At 38.3% G+C, this 15,147-nt stretch overlaps 1 protein-coding gene across 1 annotated transcript; it reads left to right on the top strand.

Moving 5' to 3' along the window:
* Window positions 1–576: 576 nt before the first annotated feature.
* npffr1l3 (neuropeptide FF receptor 1 like 3) lies at window positions 577–13,940 on the top strand. Its single transcript, XM_067433114.1, has 4 exons — window positions 577–681; window positions 4,249–4,591; window positions 8,165–8,264; window positions 12,932–13,940. The coding sequence occupies exons 1-4, from the start codon at window positions 604–606 to the stop codon at window positions 13,857–13,859; spliced, it is 1,449 nt and encodes a 482-aa protein (XP_067289215.1). The 5' UTR covers window positions 577–603; the 3' UTR covers window positions 13,860–13,940.
* The last annotated feature ends 1,207 nt before the right edge of the window (window positions 13,941–15,147 follow it).

Raw genomic sequence — 15,147 nt, 5'->3', positions numbered from 1 at the left:
CTAACAAATGCTAAAATGATCGTGAGTGATGACTGAGAATGCGAATCATTTCAGGGAGTCGGCTCGCTTGGACGGTTCATTTAAATTATTCAACATTTTTTTGCTAATCAAAAGTGTCCCTTAACTGAACATAAATCGAGAGTTTAATTGTATACCTCTTTATTATTCTCTCCCAAACAATTGTTGCCTTATAGTCCGGTATTTACACTCGGTTTATTAGCCTAATACATGAATTGTTCCCTTTGAAAGACATGAAGCCTTGGAATTTGATCCTTTATAAGGATTTTTGTATTTATTTTGTAATTAAAATATGGATTTTTATTTCAATACCCCTGTGTATATACCGGTAGTTATTTATTTTATTCCTTGTATATTGTTGCTTATTTTATTTGTATTATTATTATTTATCCCCCCCCCCCCCACACACTGATTTTCTTGATGTTATTGTTAGTGTTATCTTGTACTTAATCTCGTTGTTACTGAATAACGCTTTAAATAAAAAACAAATAAATAAATAAAGAAGTGTTCGTGATCGTGAATCGGACACAGGTGTCAGTTGCGCGCGCAGGAGTCAGTGAAGCCGTTTGTCCAGAGACACACGCCATGATAATCGAGCTCTTTTTATCCTTATTTCATCCCACCATTGGCTTTATTTCACCCGATGAGCTGAAGGACAGCAAGGTAAGACTTTTGTGCCTCACATTAACCGTTAAAACTAAAATGTTATCGAGTATTTAAGCCACTTTAATCAGTTCCTGCTCCTGAGGTAAAGTTCTCTCACCGCGGCTCCAACGGTTTTCCCTCATCACGAGCGGGTTAAAGCGATCTTCGATCTTCGTTTGTTGTAACAATGGGCAAACTCAGTCTATGCTTTTTTTTCTCAGGCAAATCTAACAGTAAAATAATCCATTAAAGAGCAAAATGGGGGAAAGGTCATATAAAAAGCATCAAACATGTTCTGGACAACATTATACATTTTACATAAATTAGACAGCTTATGAACATATGTGACATCTTGCCCCAAATGTACATATTAAGCTCACCAAAATCTCCATTGAGGCATTTTAGTGGACAGGGTATTGGTTTGAGTACAAGAAGTTATGTTAGAGTCATTTGAGTAATTGGGCTTTTGATTCAAAACCTTATAATTGCTGAGATCTAGTATGTGACAGCAATACATAAGTCATTGTTTTTCTATTTAAAAATCATCAGTTCATCTCTGACACTTTAGATGTGATAGGAGAGATTTTAAATGCATGAGTGGTTATTAATTTCAGTGCAGCATTTAACACATTGTGCTTTATTTCTGCTTATAAGAGACATTAACACAGAATAGGGGTTAGCATCATGCAGGGTCACGCTTTTGCAATTCATAACTATGACAGAAAAAGATGACATTAAAAATTGACATTTTCAGTCGAAACTATGAAAAAATACTAAAGTTGATTTTGAATTGGTGACAAAAAGTTGAAATTATACTAAAGTGTCATAATTATGGCAGACAAAGTCAAAATTCACAAAAAAAGTCACAATTGACATTTTATATTGATAAGATATTGAACATGTCCTAGACATTATGCCATTAAAATGTCCTCGACATTAATATTTCTGTACGAACTAAAAGATGAGAGATTAGCGCTTTGGGGGAAGTTGCCACAGTTTTTTCCCCTAGTCAATATTTCTGAGTGAATTTACATATTATACACAATTTCTGTTGGTACAAACCTTAAAATCTATCAAGCTTTCAATTTACACGGTTGTTGCCCTGAAAACCCCCCAAACAAAACAAATACAACATCCATTTATATTCGTTAAATGTTTTTGGGGCATGTTATCACAATGGGCAAAACCCAGTATGCATTTTATTTTTTTTTGCAAATCTATCAGTAAAACAATCCATTAAACAGCAAAATGGGGAAAATGTCATATAAAAAGCATCAAATCATTGTTCTGGCCAACATAAATACATTTTACATTGACATTATTTCATAATTAGGATTTTTTTTTATCTCAGAAGTAAAATATATAGAAAAAAGTCAAAATTATGACATAAAATACTGTTATAATTATCATTGTGTCAATTGTCGACTTATCTAATTATCTAATATTAGTATTTAATAATTTACCAAATCATGATTTTTTTTCTTATGTGGTGGAAATATAGTTTATTTAATGTTTTATGAATTGTATGAATCGTCTTGACAGACTAGGTCGAAATTGACATACTAAAGTTGATTTTGAAATGATGACAAAAAGTCTAAACTGACATAAAGTGACATTTGACACATAGTATGTCATAATTAGGATATATAGAAAACAGTCATATATAGAAAAGTCAAAATTATGACATAAAATAAATTTTTTTTGGTCATAATTTCATCTACATATTTATGGACTTTTGTCATAATTATCTCTTAGTATGTCATAGTTGTGACTTTTTAATATCATAGAAGTGAAATACAAAACATAGTCCAAAAAATTGACAAAAAGCTTTTTTTTTTTTTTTACTTTTTAACATTTTGACATGTCAAAATTATGATTTATCAAAGCATGATTTTTTTCTTGTGTTGGACACACAAGGTTTATTTATTGTTTTATTAACCCCTTAACTGTCACCCCCTTTTTGAAAATAGACATGAAAATGCACTATCCAAACTTAAATGGCTCTAATTCAAGAAAAGATTGGAATACTAACCTCACTTTGGTCTTGTTTTAAAGATAACACTCAGTAGATTATTGTTGAAGTGAAAGCAATTCAAAATATGAAAGTATAAGTTTAAATGAACTGTAAATTAAAAATACTGTACTAAATATTCTTTATTTTATATAGAATATATATTTTACAAAAAATGTTTTACTCTAAAATTAATATAAAATCAAAGCCATCTAACCTTTGTCTAACCAAGTTCTGTTACAAATTTAAAGTTGATATCACAAAAATTTATGTTCCCATGAGATTTTTTTTTTTAAATCGCAGTACTAAAAATAGCCACCGGGTGTAATCCACATTCCATTGATTGTTTTTTAGGTGCATTTTCCTGTAAATTTCTGTCCAAATATAACTTCCTTCACAAAACAGTCACCAAATATGGAACCTTGAGACTCTGACCTTTCCGACAATATGTGTTTTGTCAAGATTGGAAAAGATTTTGATAATAAAGTAGTTAAAATAAATATTGTAATATGAAACATGACAACGGCCACTAGGGGAGGAGCCTGCTAGAAGAAATTTGAGCACCGTTTCCATGGTAACGCAACTGATTAAAAGCGGTTTTCACAGGATGAATTTTAAGTTCGTAAGCTTTCAAATGACACCTGTATTTTATGATGATTACTGAAATATAGGATACGAAAAAAAGGCCATCAAAAAAAAAGGAGTGCCAAGCGTCCCATCTGTGGGATGGTGACAGTTAAAGGGGTACTTCAGCGCTGGAAAGATGAATCTGTATTTAAACTGGGTCATTATTGTAGTAGAAAATTATGTGAAATTATTTTTGAATTTGGTGCCTTCTAGACTGAGAAAAGGCAGAAAATGTATTTTTGTCTGATGGGGATGAAAGACTACAATTCCCAGAATGCTTCACTGCCCTATGAGGTCATTCCCAAAGCTACCGCTACTGGATTACAGTGACTGAGTTAGAGAACAGACACTACAATTAAAAACGTGTGTGTTCAATATAACGATGGAGTCGTCGCGTGAGTCTCACAGCACTAACTGCAGGAGTCAGATTACATTTAACGTCATAAATGAGCTGATGAGCTCTCGTGAGGAGAGCTGAGGTAATCGCGACCACATTCGCGGCATACATTCACAACGCGTGTTCAGTCTGGCGCGTTTTCAGTTCATGCCTTTGGAAGCTTAACTTTCATAGAAATTAATTTGAGAAGTTAAAACACTTACATTGGTCAGCATCCGTTTAAATGCGTGCCTGAGCTGAGCTGAGAGTGTGATCTCCAATTCCCCATGCGCGAGTGTAAAACATGAGGAAATGGCTCCCTCTGCTGGCTGTAGTCTTTAGCCTCTGGCCAAACAGTCCAAAGACGGCACGGGAGGAATTTTTCCAGAAATAAAATGCATAAATCAGGGGGATATGAGGGGGGAAGCACAGTCATTTGATTATACTCCAGGGTTCCTACTGATACAAAGCCATATGCTAATCGCTGAAGTAACCCTTAAAGGTGCTGTAAATAGGTTTTCTCTATGTTTTACTGCTTTTTGAGTTTGTTTCATTCCATGTGTGTTCCCAGAATTGCTGTGCATGGATGGAGGGATTATGGGACGCTGCCTCTGCCTGCATCCTCTCAGATCTCGTCTCCAACCTGACCAACAGCACCAACTCCAGCACACCGGATGGCATCATCCTGTCTCCATATTACCAGCATTCTCTGCCAATGGCCGCTCTGTTCACGCTGGCGTATTTGTTCATCTTCCTGCTGTGCCTGATGGGAAACGGGCTGGTTTGTGTGATAGTCCTGAGGAACCGGCACATGAGAACCGTGACTAACATCTTCATCCTGAACCTGGCCGTCAGTGACCTGCTGGTCGGGATCTTTTGCATTCCCACGACGTTATTGGACAACCTCATCACAGGTGAGGGACGGAGAGATTAGGGCTCGACATTAAAGGGATAGTTCACCCATAAACGAGCCTGTGATGTTTATCTGCTGACCCCCAGTGCATCCAACATGTAGGTGTGTTTGTTTCTTCAGGAGAACACAAATGAAGATTTTTAACTCAACCGTTGCTGTGTGTATGTCATCTGCAAATACAGCGCTATATCCAACAGGCTGGAACTCGCTTCACTTCCGGTAAGGTCAAAATATACACGTGCTGGATATGGGATAAACAAGCCAGATTGTGTATTTTTGACCTTACCGGAAGTGACACGCGTTCCAGGCTGTTGGATATAGCGCTGTATTTGCAGTAAAAAATGATAAAATGCTTATATTTATCAAACATTCCTTCACCGGTTGTCTGTGGATGAGAGTCCGAAACCAGGACTGGTGGGACGGTGACCTGCTCTACCTCACAGACGATGAGTTGGAAAATAATTTCAGAATGACAGGACATTCTTCTTGTTCATGACACTTTATTCAACAAGAAGAACAGATCGTGGGCAATTCATTCTGATTGACGTGGTCACATGTGACTTTTTTGTTCCGATTGTGCAGTTAGTCGAGTTATGATCGGATTATAAGGGTCCACGCAGCTATTGTCACAACTCCCTTAAACACCTCCATTGTAGTCTTGAGATTTCTTCCGGGAACACGTCACAATATTCCTCATTATAATAATTAATACGCAGAATAAAGGGGCGGAGCCTGGTTGAGTTAGTTAGAGGAACTAAACAAGAGATACTGACAGACTGGGAAGAGAGGAGCCGCAACAATGGAAAATATGAGGAAATAATCAACATTCAAGCAGGAAAACCAGCTCTAGTGGAGCCAGAAACAACATCAAGAAAAGGGCAGAATGCCTTTAATCGTCTCGCTTATACCTAATATGCACCTGTAAGTAGGGATATAAAGATATATCACGATATAAAAAAAGTGACGTTGATGTAAACAATATTATTCGTGATAGAGTTGTTTTATCCAAGGCTCAGCTGGCTGTAGTCGGCCTATTTATAAGGTATAATTCACACAAACACATTTACAAATGTACTTCTCTGTCATCATGAACTCACCATCATGTCGTTTTACGTTTAACTTCCAAATGAAACCTGAGGGATTTCTGTCCCTCCATTTAAAGTCCATTTTTCCTCTCAAACGTAAAAGATCTAAAAATATGTCATAAAGGCATCAGAAAAATAACTAATGGAGTGTCTAATCCGAATCCAAGTCTTCTGGAGAGACTCGAGCGACGGCTTATGATGAACAGATTTACTCATACTGTAGTAAACACGGACGCTCAGATGATTGAGAAAACAACACGAGAGAGTAAATGCAGAATTCAAGTTAAAGATTAGGGATGTCCCGATCAGGTTTTTTTGCCCTCGAGTCCGAGTCATTTGATTTTGAGTATCTGCTGATGCCGAGTCCCGATCCGATACTTCTATAATACATAAAAAAAGAATAAAGAAGAGCGAAAAAAACAGGATGTTCCTTATTTTTTATTTTATTCACCTTATTTTAACACTCAACAACTCTTACAAAGAGCACTTCTGTGAGGTAGCTTGAACAATCAAGTAATAAATAAACAAAAATTCTTCACTTTTGGATTTTAGTGCAACAGTAAATATAAAAAAATCCGGGACCGGAGTTGCGCAGAGCAGGAAGTACAACGGCGATATCAAAAGCACACCCATACTCTCACAGATGCAGAACAATTAATTATGTTGGTGTGAAATAAACAGTTATGAAAATTAAATTAAATTAAATAATCTGCTCCCAAAAATCCCCCAAAAAAGTCTGTTAGTGCCTCATTGACAACTTCACTCAGAGAAGACGTCGATCTCAGCTGTCAATCATGACATTACACAGCCGTTTTTATAGCATCAAATAAACAAATAAATAAAACTAAACTTATTTAAAAAACAAACACTTGAAATGAAATCATCGTGACAGTAACTGCCTAGTTATTGCATTATTACATTGAAGTGTAATTTGATTGAAGTGTAATTAACAATGCTTTTCAGGTTTTTATAGGTCTAACATTAGTTTTTAGGTAGAGAAATTTAATGAAGTCTAATCAAATGTAAACTAGCTGCATATTTAACTGTTTAAAATAAAGACTAATCCTTACAAAAGCTATTTAATCAAGAGCAGTGGGTGATTCCTTATCTTTTGTTTGACACTAAACAGACAGCAGTAAAGGCTACTGCCCCTTTAAGACCTAATGGAAGGCTCTGCGTCGTCTTTCTCGACTGTATAAAGTCCTCTTAAGGCATATTCAGACTATGTCTGCTTGGATACTCATCAAGATGGACATGTTGACATACTTCTTGTGTGAGTTGGTGCATTTAAGCGCAAGTCTTGAAAGAGAACTCAATATTTGCGTGCTGTGAGACGAGTGCGCGCTTTCGGATGATGCACCGAGACAGATCAGTGCGCGCGCTCTCATTCGCGTCTTCTGCCGAATATACCCGGGTGATTACTGTAAGAATGACTGCTCATTTTCGAACATACAGCAGCACTCGCATGAATTGAACAAAGTTTACACAGATAGACCATTTTGCCAACGTTTTTCTTTTATTAGCGCTGTTGTAATGTATCACTGAGGAGCCAGCACGTGTATCCATCTACAGAAACATACATAAAGCATTATTTTCAAGTTACAACCCATAGTATTGATGCGTCATCAGATGTGAGATGAACCGCGGTTTAAGTGTGCACCTTTTACACGGCACCCCTGCTCACCTCACCCTAGAATATATATATATTCTGATCGGGATGTAACGTCCGATTCCGATCGAGTCTGAAATCACGTGATCGGATCGGGACATCCCTATTAAAGATGAGCTGAACATTTACAGTTTGAGACTAGCGTTCATTCTGACGAGCTTTCCTGAGATTAGAGCAGAGACGGATCGCATTGATCATCTGAAGCGCACACACACTCCTCATCAGATCATCAGATTACATTTAGTGTTAGTAGTATGATGGCTCAAAGCATTTCAGATGGTTTATTCTTATACGTTTAGTGCATTAATAGCGGGAGAGGCAGGAGCACCGGGAGAGATAATGCCTGAGTAATGCCTTAGGGGAAAAAATTAAAGTTTACGAAGTTTGTGACATTACTACATTAAACGACTATATATAATGTTGAATATCATGTATAATGATGCAATGGGGGAATATTTGTGGGTCCTAATAATAATACACAAATAATAATAATATTATTTTAATAATAATTAAAAATAAAATAATAATCTCTTTATTTCGGCTTAAAATATTGGGAGACATATCGTATCGTGAGTTCAGTATCGTGATATATATATCGAATCGTGACACAAGTGTATCGTTACACCCCTACCTGTAAGTAATGGGATATTTTGCTAATAAAATGATTGGGCCAGATTTATTACGTTTGGTTACTGTATCATCTCAGAGCATTTATGCATGAGCATTAAGATGTTTCTGTGCACACAAGCAACTTTGTAGTTACAACAATGTAGACGTACTCTTCCTAGATTTAACCTGATCAACCTTCTGTCTTTGTCAGGTTGGCCTTTCAGCAACACGATATGCAAACTGAGTGGTCTGGTACAAGGAACGTCAGTCTGTGCTTCAGTCTTCACATTAGTTGCTATTGCTGTGGACAGGTAAGCGTTTATAATTATGAGAATGAAACTAAAATAGCCATTGAGTCGTTGCTCATATCAGCCACTCAGCTGGAAGCACAAATCAGCAGATTGTTAGAGCGGATTAAAGTTTAGACAGTGAAATACAGCGGTGAATAGCTGTCCTTCTGACACTGTTTGTGTTATGTGCTTATACTCTCTGAAAACACTGAAGTGCTAAATTAGAACTGTAAAGCGTAAGCGCAACAGTATTTGTTAATGAAGTGCACACATGTACAGTCTTGTTCAAAATAATAGCAGTACAATGTGACTAACCAGAATAATCAAGGTTTTTAGTATATTTTTTATTGCTACGTGGCAAACAAGTTACCAGTAGGTTCAGTAGATTCTCAGAAAACAAACAAGACCCAGCATTCATGATATGCACGCTCTTAAGGCTGTGCAATTGGGCAATTAGTTGAAAGGGGTGTGTTCAAAAAAATAGCAGTGTCTACCTTTGACTGTACAAACTCAAAACTATTTTGTACAAACATTTTTTTTCTTCTGGGATTTAGCAATCCTGTGAATCACTAAACTAATATTTAGTTGTATGACCACAGTTTTTTAAAACTGCTTGACATCTGTGTGGCATGGAGTCAACCAACTTGTGGCACCTCTCAGCTGTTATTCCACTCCATGATTCTTTAACAACATTCCACAATTCATTCACATTTCTTGGTTTTGCTTCAGAAACAGCATTTTTGATATCACCCCACAAGTTCTCAATTGGATTAAGGTCTGGAGATTGGGCTGGCCACTCCATAACATTAATTTTGTTGGTTTGGAACCAAGACTTTGCCCGTTTACTAGTGTGTTTTGGGTCATTGTCTTGTTGAAACAACCGTTTCAAGGGCATGTCCTCTTCAGCATAGAGCAACATGACCTCTTCAAGTATTTTAACATATGCAAACTGATCCATGATCCCTGGTATGCGATAAATAGGCCCAACACCATAGTAGGAGAAACATGCCCATATCATGATGCTTGCACCTCCATGCTTCACTGTCTTCACTGTGTACTGTGGCTTGAATTCAGAGTTTGGGGGTCGTCTCACAAACTGCCTGTGGCCCTTGGACCCAAAAAGAACAATTTTACTCTCATCAGTCCACAAAATGTTCCTCCATTTCTCTTTAGGCCAGTTGATGTGTTCTTTGGCAAATTGTAACCTCTTCTGCACATGCCTTTTTTTTAACAGAGGGACTTTGCGGGGGATTCTTGAAAATAGATTAGCTTCACACAGACGTCTTCTAACGGTCACAGTACTTACAGGTAACTCCAGACTGTCTTTGATCATCCTGGAGGTGATCATTGGCTGAGCCTTTGCCATTCTGGTTATTCTTCTATCCATTTTGATGGTTGTCTTCCGTTTTCTTCCACGTCTCTCTGGTTTTGCTCTCAATGCTTTAAGGCATTGGAGATCATTTTAGCTGAACAGCCTATCATTTTTTGCACCTCTTTATAGGTTTTCCCCTTTCTAATCAACTTTTTAATCAAAGTACGCTGTTCTTCTGAACAATGTCTTGAACGACCCATTTTCCTCAACTTTCAAATGCATGTTCAACAAGTGTTGGCTTCATCCTTAAATAGGGGCCACCTGATTCACACCTGTTTCTTCACAAAATTGATGACCTCAGTGATTGAATGCCACACTGCTATTTTTTTGAACACACCCCTTTCAACTAATTCAACTAATTGCCCAATTGCACAGCCTTAAGAGCGTGCATATCATGAATGCTGGGTCTCATTTGTTTTCTGACAATCTACTGAACCTACTGGTAACTTGTTTGCCACATAGCAATAAAAAAATATACTAAAAACCTTGATTATTCTGGTTAGTCACATTGTACTGCTATTATTTTGAACAATACTGTATATGGCTGTCACTAATGATTATTTTGGTAATCGAGTAATCAGTTGATTATTTTGAACATTATTATGATTAATCGATTATTTTGGCTTGTGTAGATTAACCGAGTGATCAGCAAATTATTCTGATACTTAATCGAGTAATCGGGCGATTATTCCAGATGATTAATCGAGTAGCCGGCCAATTATTTCTGGTGATTAATCGCGTGGCCAGCCACCTATTTTAATGATTAAGCGAGTAAACAGTTGATTATTTTGATGATTAATCGAGTGGTCATTCGCTTATTCTGACGATTAAACGAGTAATAAGTTGATTATTTTGATGATCCATCGTGTGTCCAGTCACTTATTTTGATGATTAAGAGAGTAAAAAGTTGATTATTTTGATAATAAATAAAAAATGACCAAGCGAGTAATTAGTCGATTAGTCGTAATTAGTCAGTTCAGTGAATCGGCTCGTGAGTCCTGACAGAACACAGGCCGACTGAATGACACTTTAAGGAGAACATCTCAAATGGAGATTGATCAAATGCAGCTTACTTGTTTATTGGTGTTTTCAGTTCACCCGCGCACGAGAGAGAGAGAGAGAGAGAGAGAGAGAGAGAGAGAGAGAGAGAGAGAGAGAGAGAGCGAGCGTTCGTGCGGTTGCCAGATTTGAGTAATTTAAATCCCCCAAACAGAGCTTTTCTGTGAAAAAAAACCCATATACGATCCGGTGTTTTACCTAAACATGTCCAATCTGGCAACCTCATGCACTCGAGCTCTCTCTCGTGCACAGACGATCTGAAAACACCAATAAACAGGTAAGCTGCATTTCAGCAATCTCCATTTGAGATGTTCTGCTTAAAGTTTGGTTCAGTCTCCATTTTAGACTTGTCTTTTTTCGTCAACGATATTGCATGTTTATATAACGTTAGTCATGATGTAGGCTAACGTTACGCAGTGACTGTGATGTAGCCTAATCTGAAATACAATTGGCAAAAACATCATAGGAAACCCCATACTTAAGTTCTCAAAAATATAAATATATAACTTCCATTTTTACAAAATGAATAGCCTTGTCAAATGACTATTGTTTTAACTTATATGGTGGAAAAGGTGACGTTAGAAGGATCGAGTGAACGATCTGTAAGCAAAGTATCTACGGTTGTATTTTGTAATACAAAATAATATTCCCCTTTGTCATTAGACACACTATTTAGTTTTGTATGGAACTTGGTGTTTCCTATTGTTACTGTACTACCATCTAGCGTTATCTAGACAATGCGGTCTCTCTAAGAAACTTTAATCAGAAATAGTTTAAAGAGTCAATAAGTGGATAAATCGCTGCTCACTGCTGCAGGAATACAGTCGCCACTTTCTTCAGTTTAAGACGCTGAGCGACGCTTGCTTGAAATGGGCCGAACAAACGAACGATCTTGAATTAAATTGTTGTGGTATCCGATTATAATAAACCTCAACCATGACTGTTGACATTTTTATCCGTGGGAAAGGTAGAAAAGTCTCCTGCACAGCCTGAACATGACGTGTGTCCATGAGAGAAGTGTCTTTACCTGCAGTCCCGATGATTCGGCTCCGCTTTCCACTTCCGCCTGATAATGAACATGTTTGGACAGATGCAAATGTTGAGGGCGTGCGTATAAATGATCCCCAACGCTGGCGTCACGGTTGGGTTTATGTTGAGGAGCACTTATTTTTCCTTTGGTGTTTTTCATGCATGAGATTTGCATAAGAAGGAGGAGGCGATGGTGTTTGAGACTCCCAGTGTATGATGTCCATGTACTGAACTCTTATTATTTCACTATGGCAAGGTTAATTCAATTTTTCATTCTAGGGCAGGGGTTATCAAATTTTTACGGTGCCAAGGACCCCCAAATATGATGCACCTTTATGGGGGACCCCCTTAAATCCATCTATATATTTTTATGCATGAAAAAACATTTAAACTGTTAAATAAATAGTAAGTGTGACATGTTAAATATAACATTGTTTTCAGATATAAATTGGCTATACTTAATGTTGGATGTATAAACCTAAAAAAGAACATGTTCAATAAAAAATTATTTGTATAAGCAACTTTCACAATAAATGTATGTAAGCATTAAGAATGCTGCTCTACAAACCCAGTGAGCATGATAAAGGGAACTATATAGTGAGAAAAACTAGCAAGATACAAAGCAGGCATATACAATTCTTAAAAGTATGTATGGCAAACAAGGAGAGAAACATTTAGAAATTAAACAAAGCTTTGTCTTTTGTCTTTTATCTGAAATTTTTCTGGGGACCCCTTAGAACCTTCTGGAGGACCCCTGTTTGAAAACCCCTGTTCTAGGGCACCTTTAATACATCACACAGCCTTAGTTAACAGTCTGATAATGCAGTTCAAGGATTCTCATCCGTGAAAGGCACAGCTTCCGTTATTTTTCTGGTTACTTGACTGGTTAAATTGCAATCGAGGATTTTTTTAAAATCAAGTCGTTGAATTTAAGCGAGGAATCGTGAGACACTTTTTTTTTTTTACTGAGTACCAGTAAAGGCCAGCATCACCAACACCAACTCTGCTAACGATGTCTGTATTAACTGGATTTTTTTTCCCAATTCCTGGGATGATATGAGTAATTATGGCTATGACATATTCAGTATAACTGAATTCCAAATCCTGTCATTTGTAGCAGTGTTTAAAATGTAAAAGGTGCTTTTTAAAACAATATTTACATAAACCATTTTTGGGTGAACTAACTCTTTACTCTCCCGTATGTGTTCTCTCCTCATCTGAAACTCAGGTTTCGCTGCATTGTTTACCCGTTCAAGCCCAAACTTACGCTCTTCGTTGCGAAGGTGTCGATTGGGACGATCTGGGTGCTCGCGCTCACCATAATGTTTCCCTCTGTGTTAATGTTGACCGTTGAGGAAGAAAAAGGCCATTTCATGGTTTACAGTAACAACCGCACGTACCCGCTGTACTCCTGCTACGAGACCTGGCCCGACCCTGAGATGAGGAAAGTGTACACAATGGTCCTTTTCGTGCACATTTACGTGATTCCTCTGGCGCTCATCATGCTCATGTATGGCCGTATTGGAGCCAAACTTTACACCACAACCATCCTGGCCAACGCCCAGCAGCCTAACGCTCCATCTCGCGCAAAATGTCCCGCGTCTCAAAGGAAGATTCGAGTGATAAAGATGCTGATTTTGGTGGCCTTGCTGTTCATGCTGTCCTGGCTTCCATTGTGGACGCTCATGCTGCTAACGGATTATGCCCGTCCGGACGAGGACAATCTGGAGCTTCTGACAAGCTACATTTTCCCTCTCTCTCACTGGTTGGCCTTCTCTAATTCCAGCGTAAATCCCATAATCTACGGCTACTTCAATGAGAACTTTAAGAGAGGCTTCCAGGCCGCGTTTCAGCACCAGGCTTGTTACCACAGCCGAAGGAAAAGACCATTCAGCATTAAACTGCCCAGAGTTGGAAGTCAAGGCTGTAGCCAGTTGAATACAGCTGTTAATCCGCTCAGTCTGTCCACACGGACGAACCAGATCTTCACCGAAAGCGACCTTACAGGATGCGTTCGCCTGGAGCTCGAGCACAGGAGTGTGTCGATGGACACCAAGGCCGAAGGGGGAAGTGGTGGCATGTCTATTAAAACGCAAATTCAGTTCCAAGAGACTGAGAAAGCTGGAGGTAAAATATATAATGCCTGGGAGCTTTGATGCATCAGATTAATTGGCTGACACTTACTTCCCGAGAAGTGTATATTGACAGTAGACGTCTACATTAATCTGGATACATTTGAAAACACATCTTTTTTTTTCTACGTTTTGTAGGGTTGGGTTTCGAACTCTGTACTTTTAAGAGCACCGACTGAATCACGTCGGTAGTACAGAGTAGTACGGCAGTACACAATGGCCAATCACAGAGATATATGTTGAGCGCGTGAACACAATGGCCAATCACAGACATATATGTTGGGCGCGTGAACACAATGGCCAATCACAGACATAAATGTTGGGCGCGTGAACACAATGGCCAATCACAAAGATATATGTTGAGCTCATGAACACAATGGCCAATCACAGACATATATGTTGAGCTCATGAACACAATGGCCAATCACAGAGATATATGTTGAGCGTGTGAACACAATGGCCAATCACAGAGATATATGTTGGGCGTGTGAACACAATGGCCAATCACAGAGATATATGTTGAGCGTGTGAACACAATGGCCAATCACAGAGATATATGTTGAGCGCGTGAACACAATGGCCAATCACAGACATATATGTTGAGCTCATGAACACAATGGCCAATCACAGACATAAATGTTGGGCGCGTGAACACAATGGCCAATCACAAAGATATATGTTGAGCGTGTGAACACAATGGCCAATCACAGACATATATGTTGGGTGCGTGAACACAATGGCCAATCACAGACATAAATGTTGGGCGCGTGAACACAATGGCCAATCACAGACATATATGTTGAGCTCATGAACACAATGGCCAATCAGAGACATATATGTTGAGCTCATGAACACAATGGCCAATCACAGACATATATGTTGAGCTCATGAACACAATGGCCAATCACAGACATATATGTTGAGCTCATGAACACAATGGCCAATCACAGACATATATGTTGAGCTCATGAACACAATGGCCAATCACAGACATATATGTTGAGCTCATGAACACAATGGCCAATCAGAGACATATATGTTGAGCTCATGAACACAATGGCCAATCACAGACATATATGTTGAGCTCATGAACACAATGGCCAATCACAGACAAATATGTTGGGTGCGTGAACACAATGGCCAATCACAGACATATATGTTGAGCTCATGAACACAATGGCCAATCAGAGACATATATGTTGAGCTCATGAACACAATGGCCAATCACAGACATAAATGTTGGGCGCGTGAACACAATGGCCAATCACAGACATATATGTTGTGCGCGTGAACACAATGGCCAATCACAGAC

This window comes from Pseudorasbora parva, chromosome 23, assembly GCF_024679245.1.
Source record: "Pseudorasbora parva isolate DD20220531a chromosome 23, ASM2467924v1, whole genome shotgun sequence".
In the NCBI taxonomy this organism is placed as follows: domain Eukaryota; kingdom Metazoa; phylum Chordata; class Actinopteri; order Cypriniformes; family Gobionidae; genus Pseudorasbora; species Pseudorasbora parva.
This window is presented reverse-complemented; position numbering and strand designations above follow the sequence as displayed.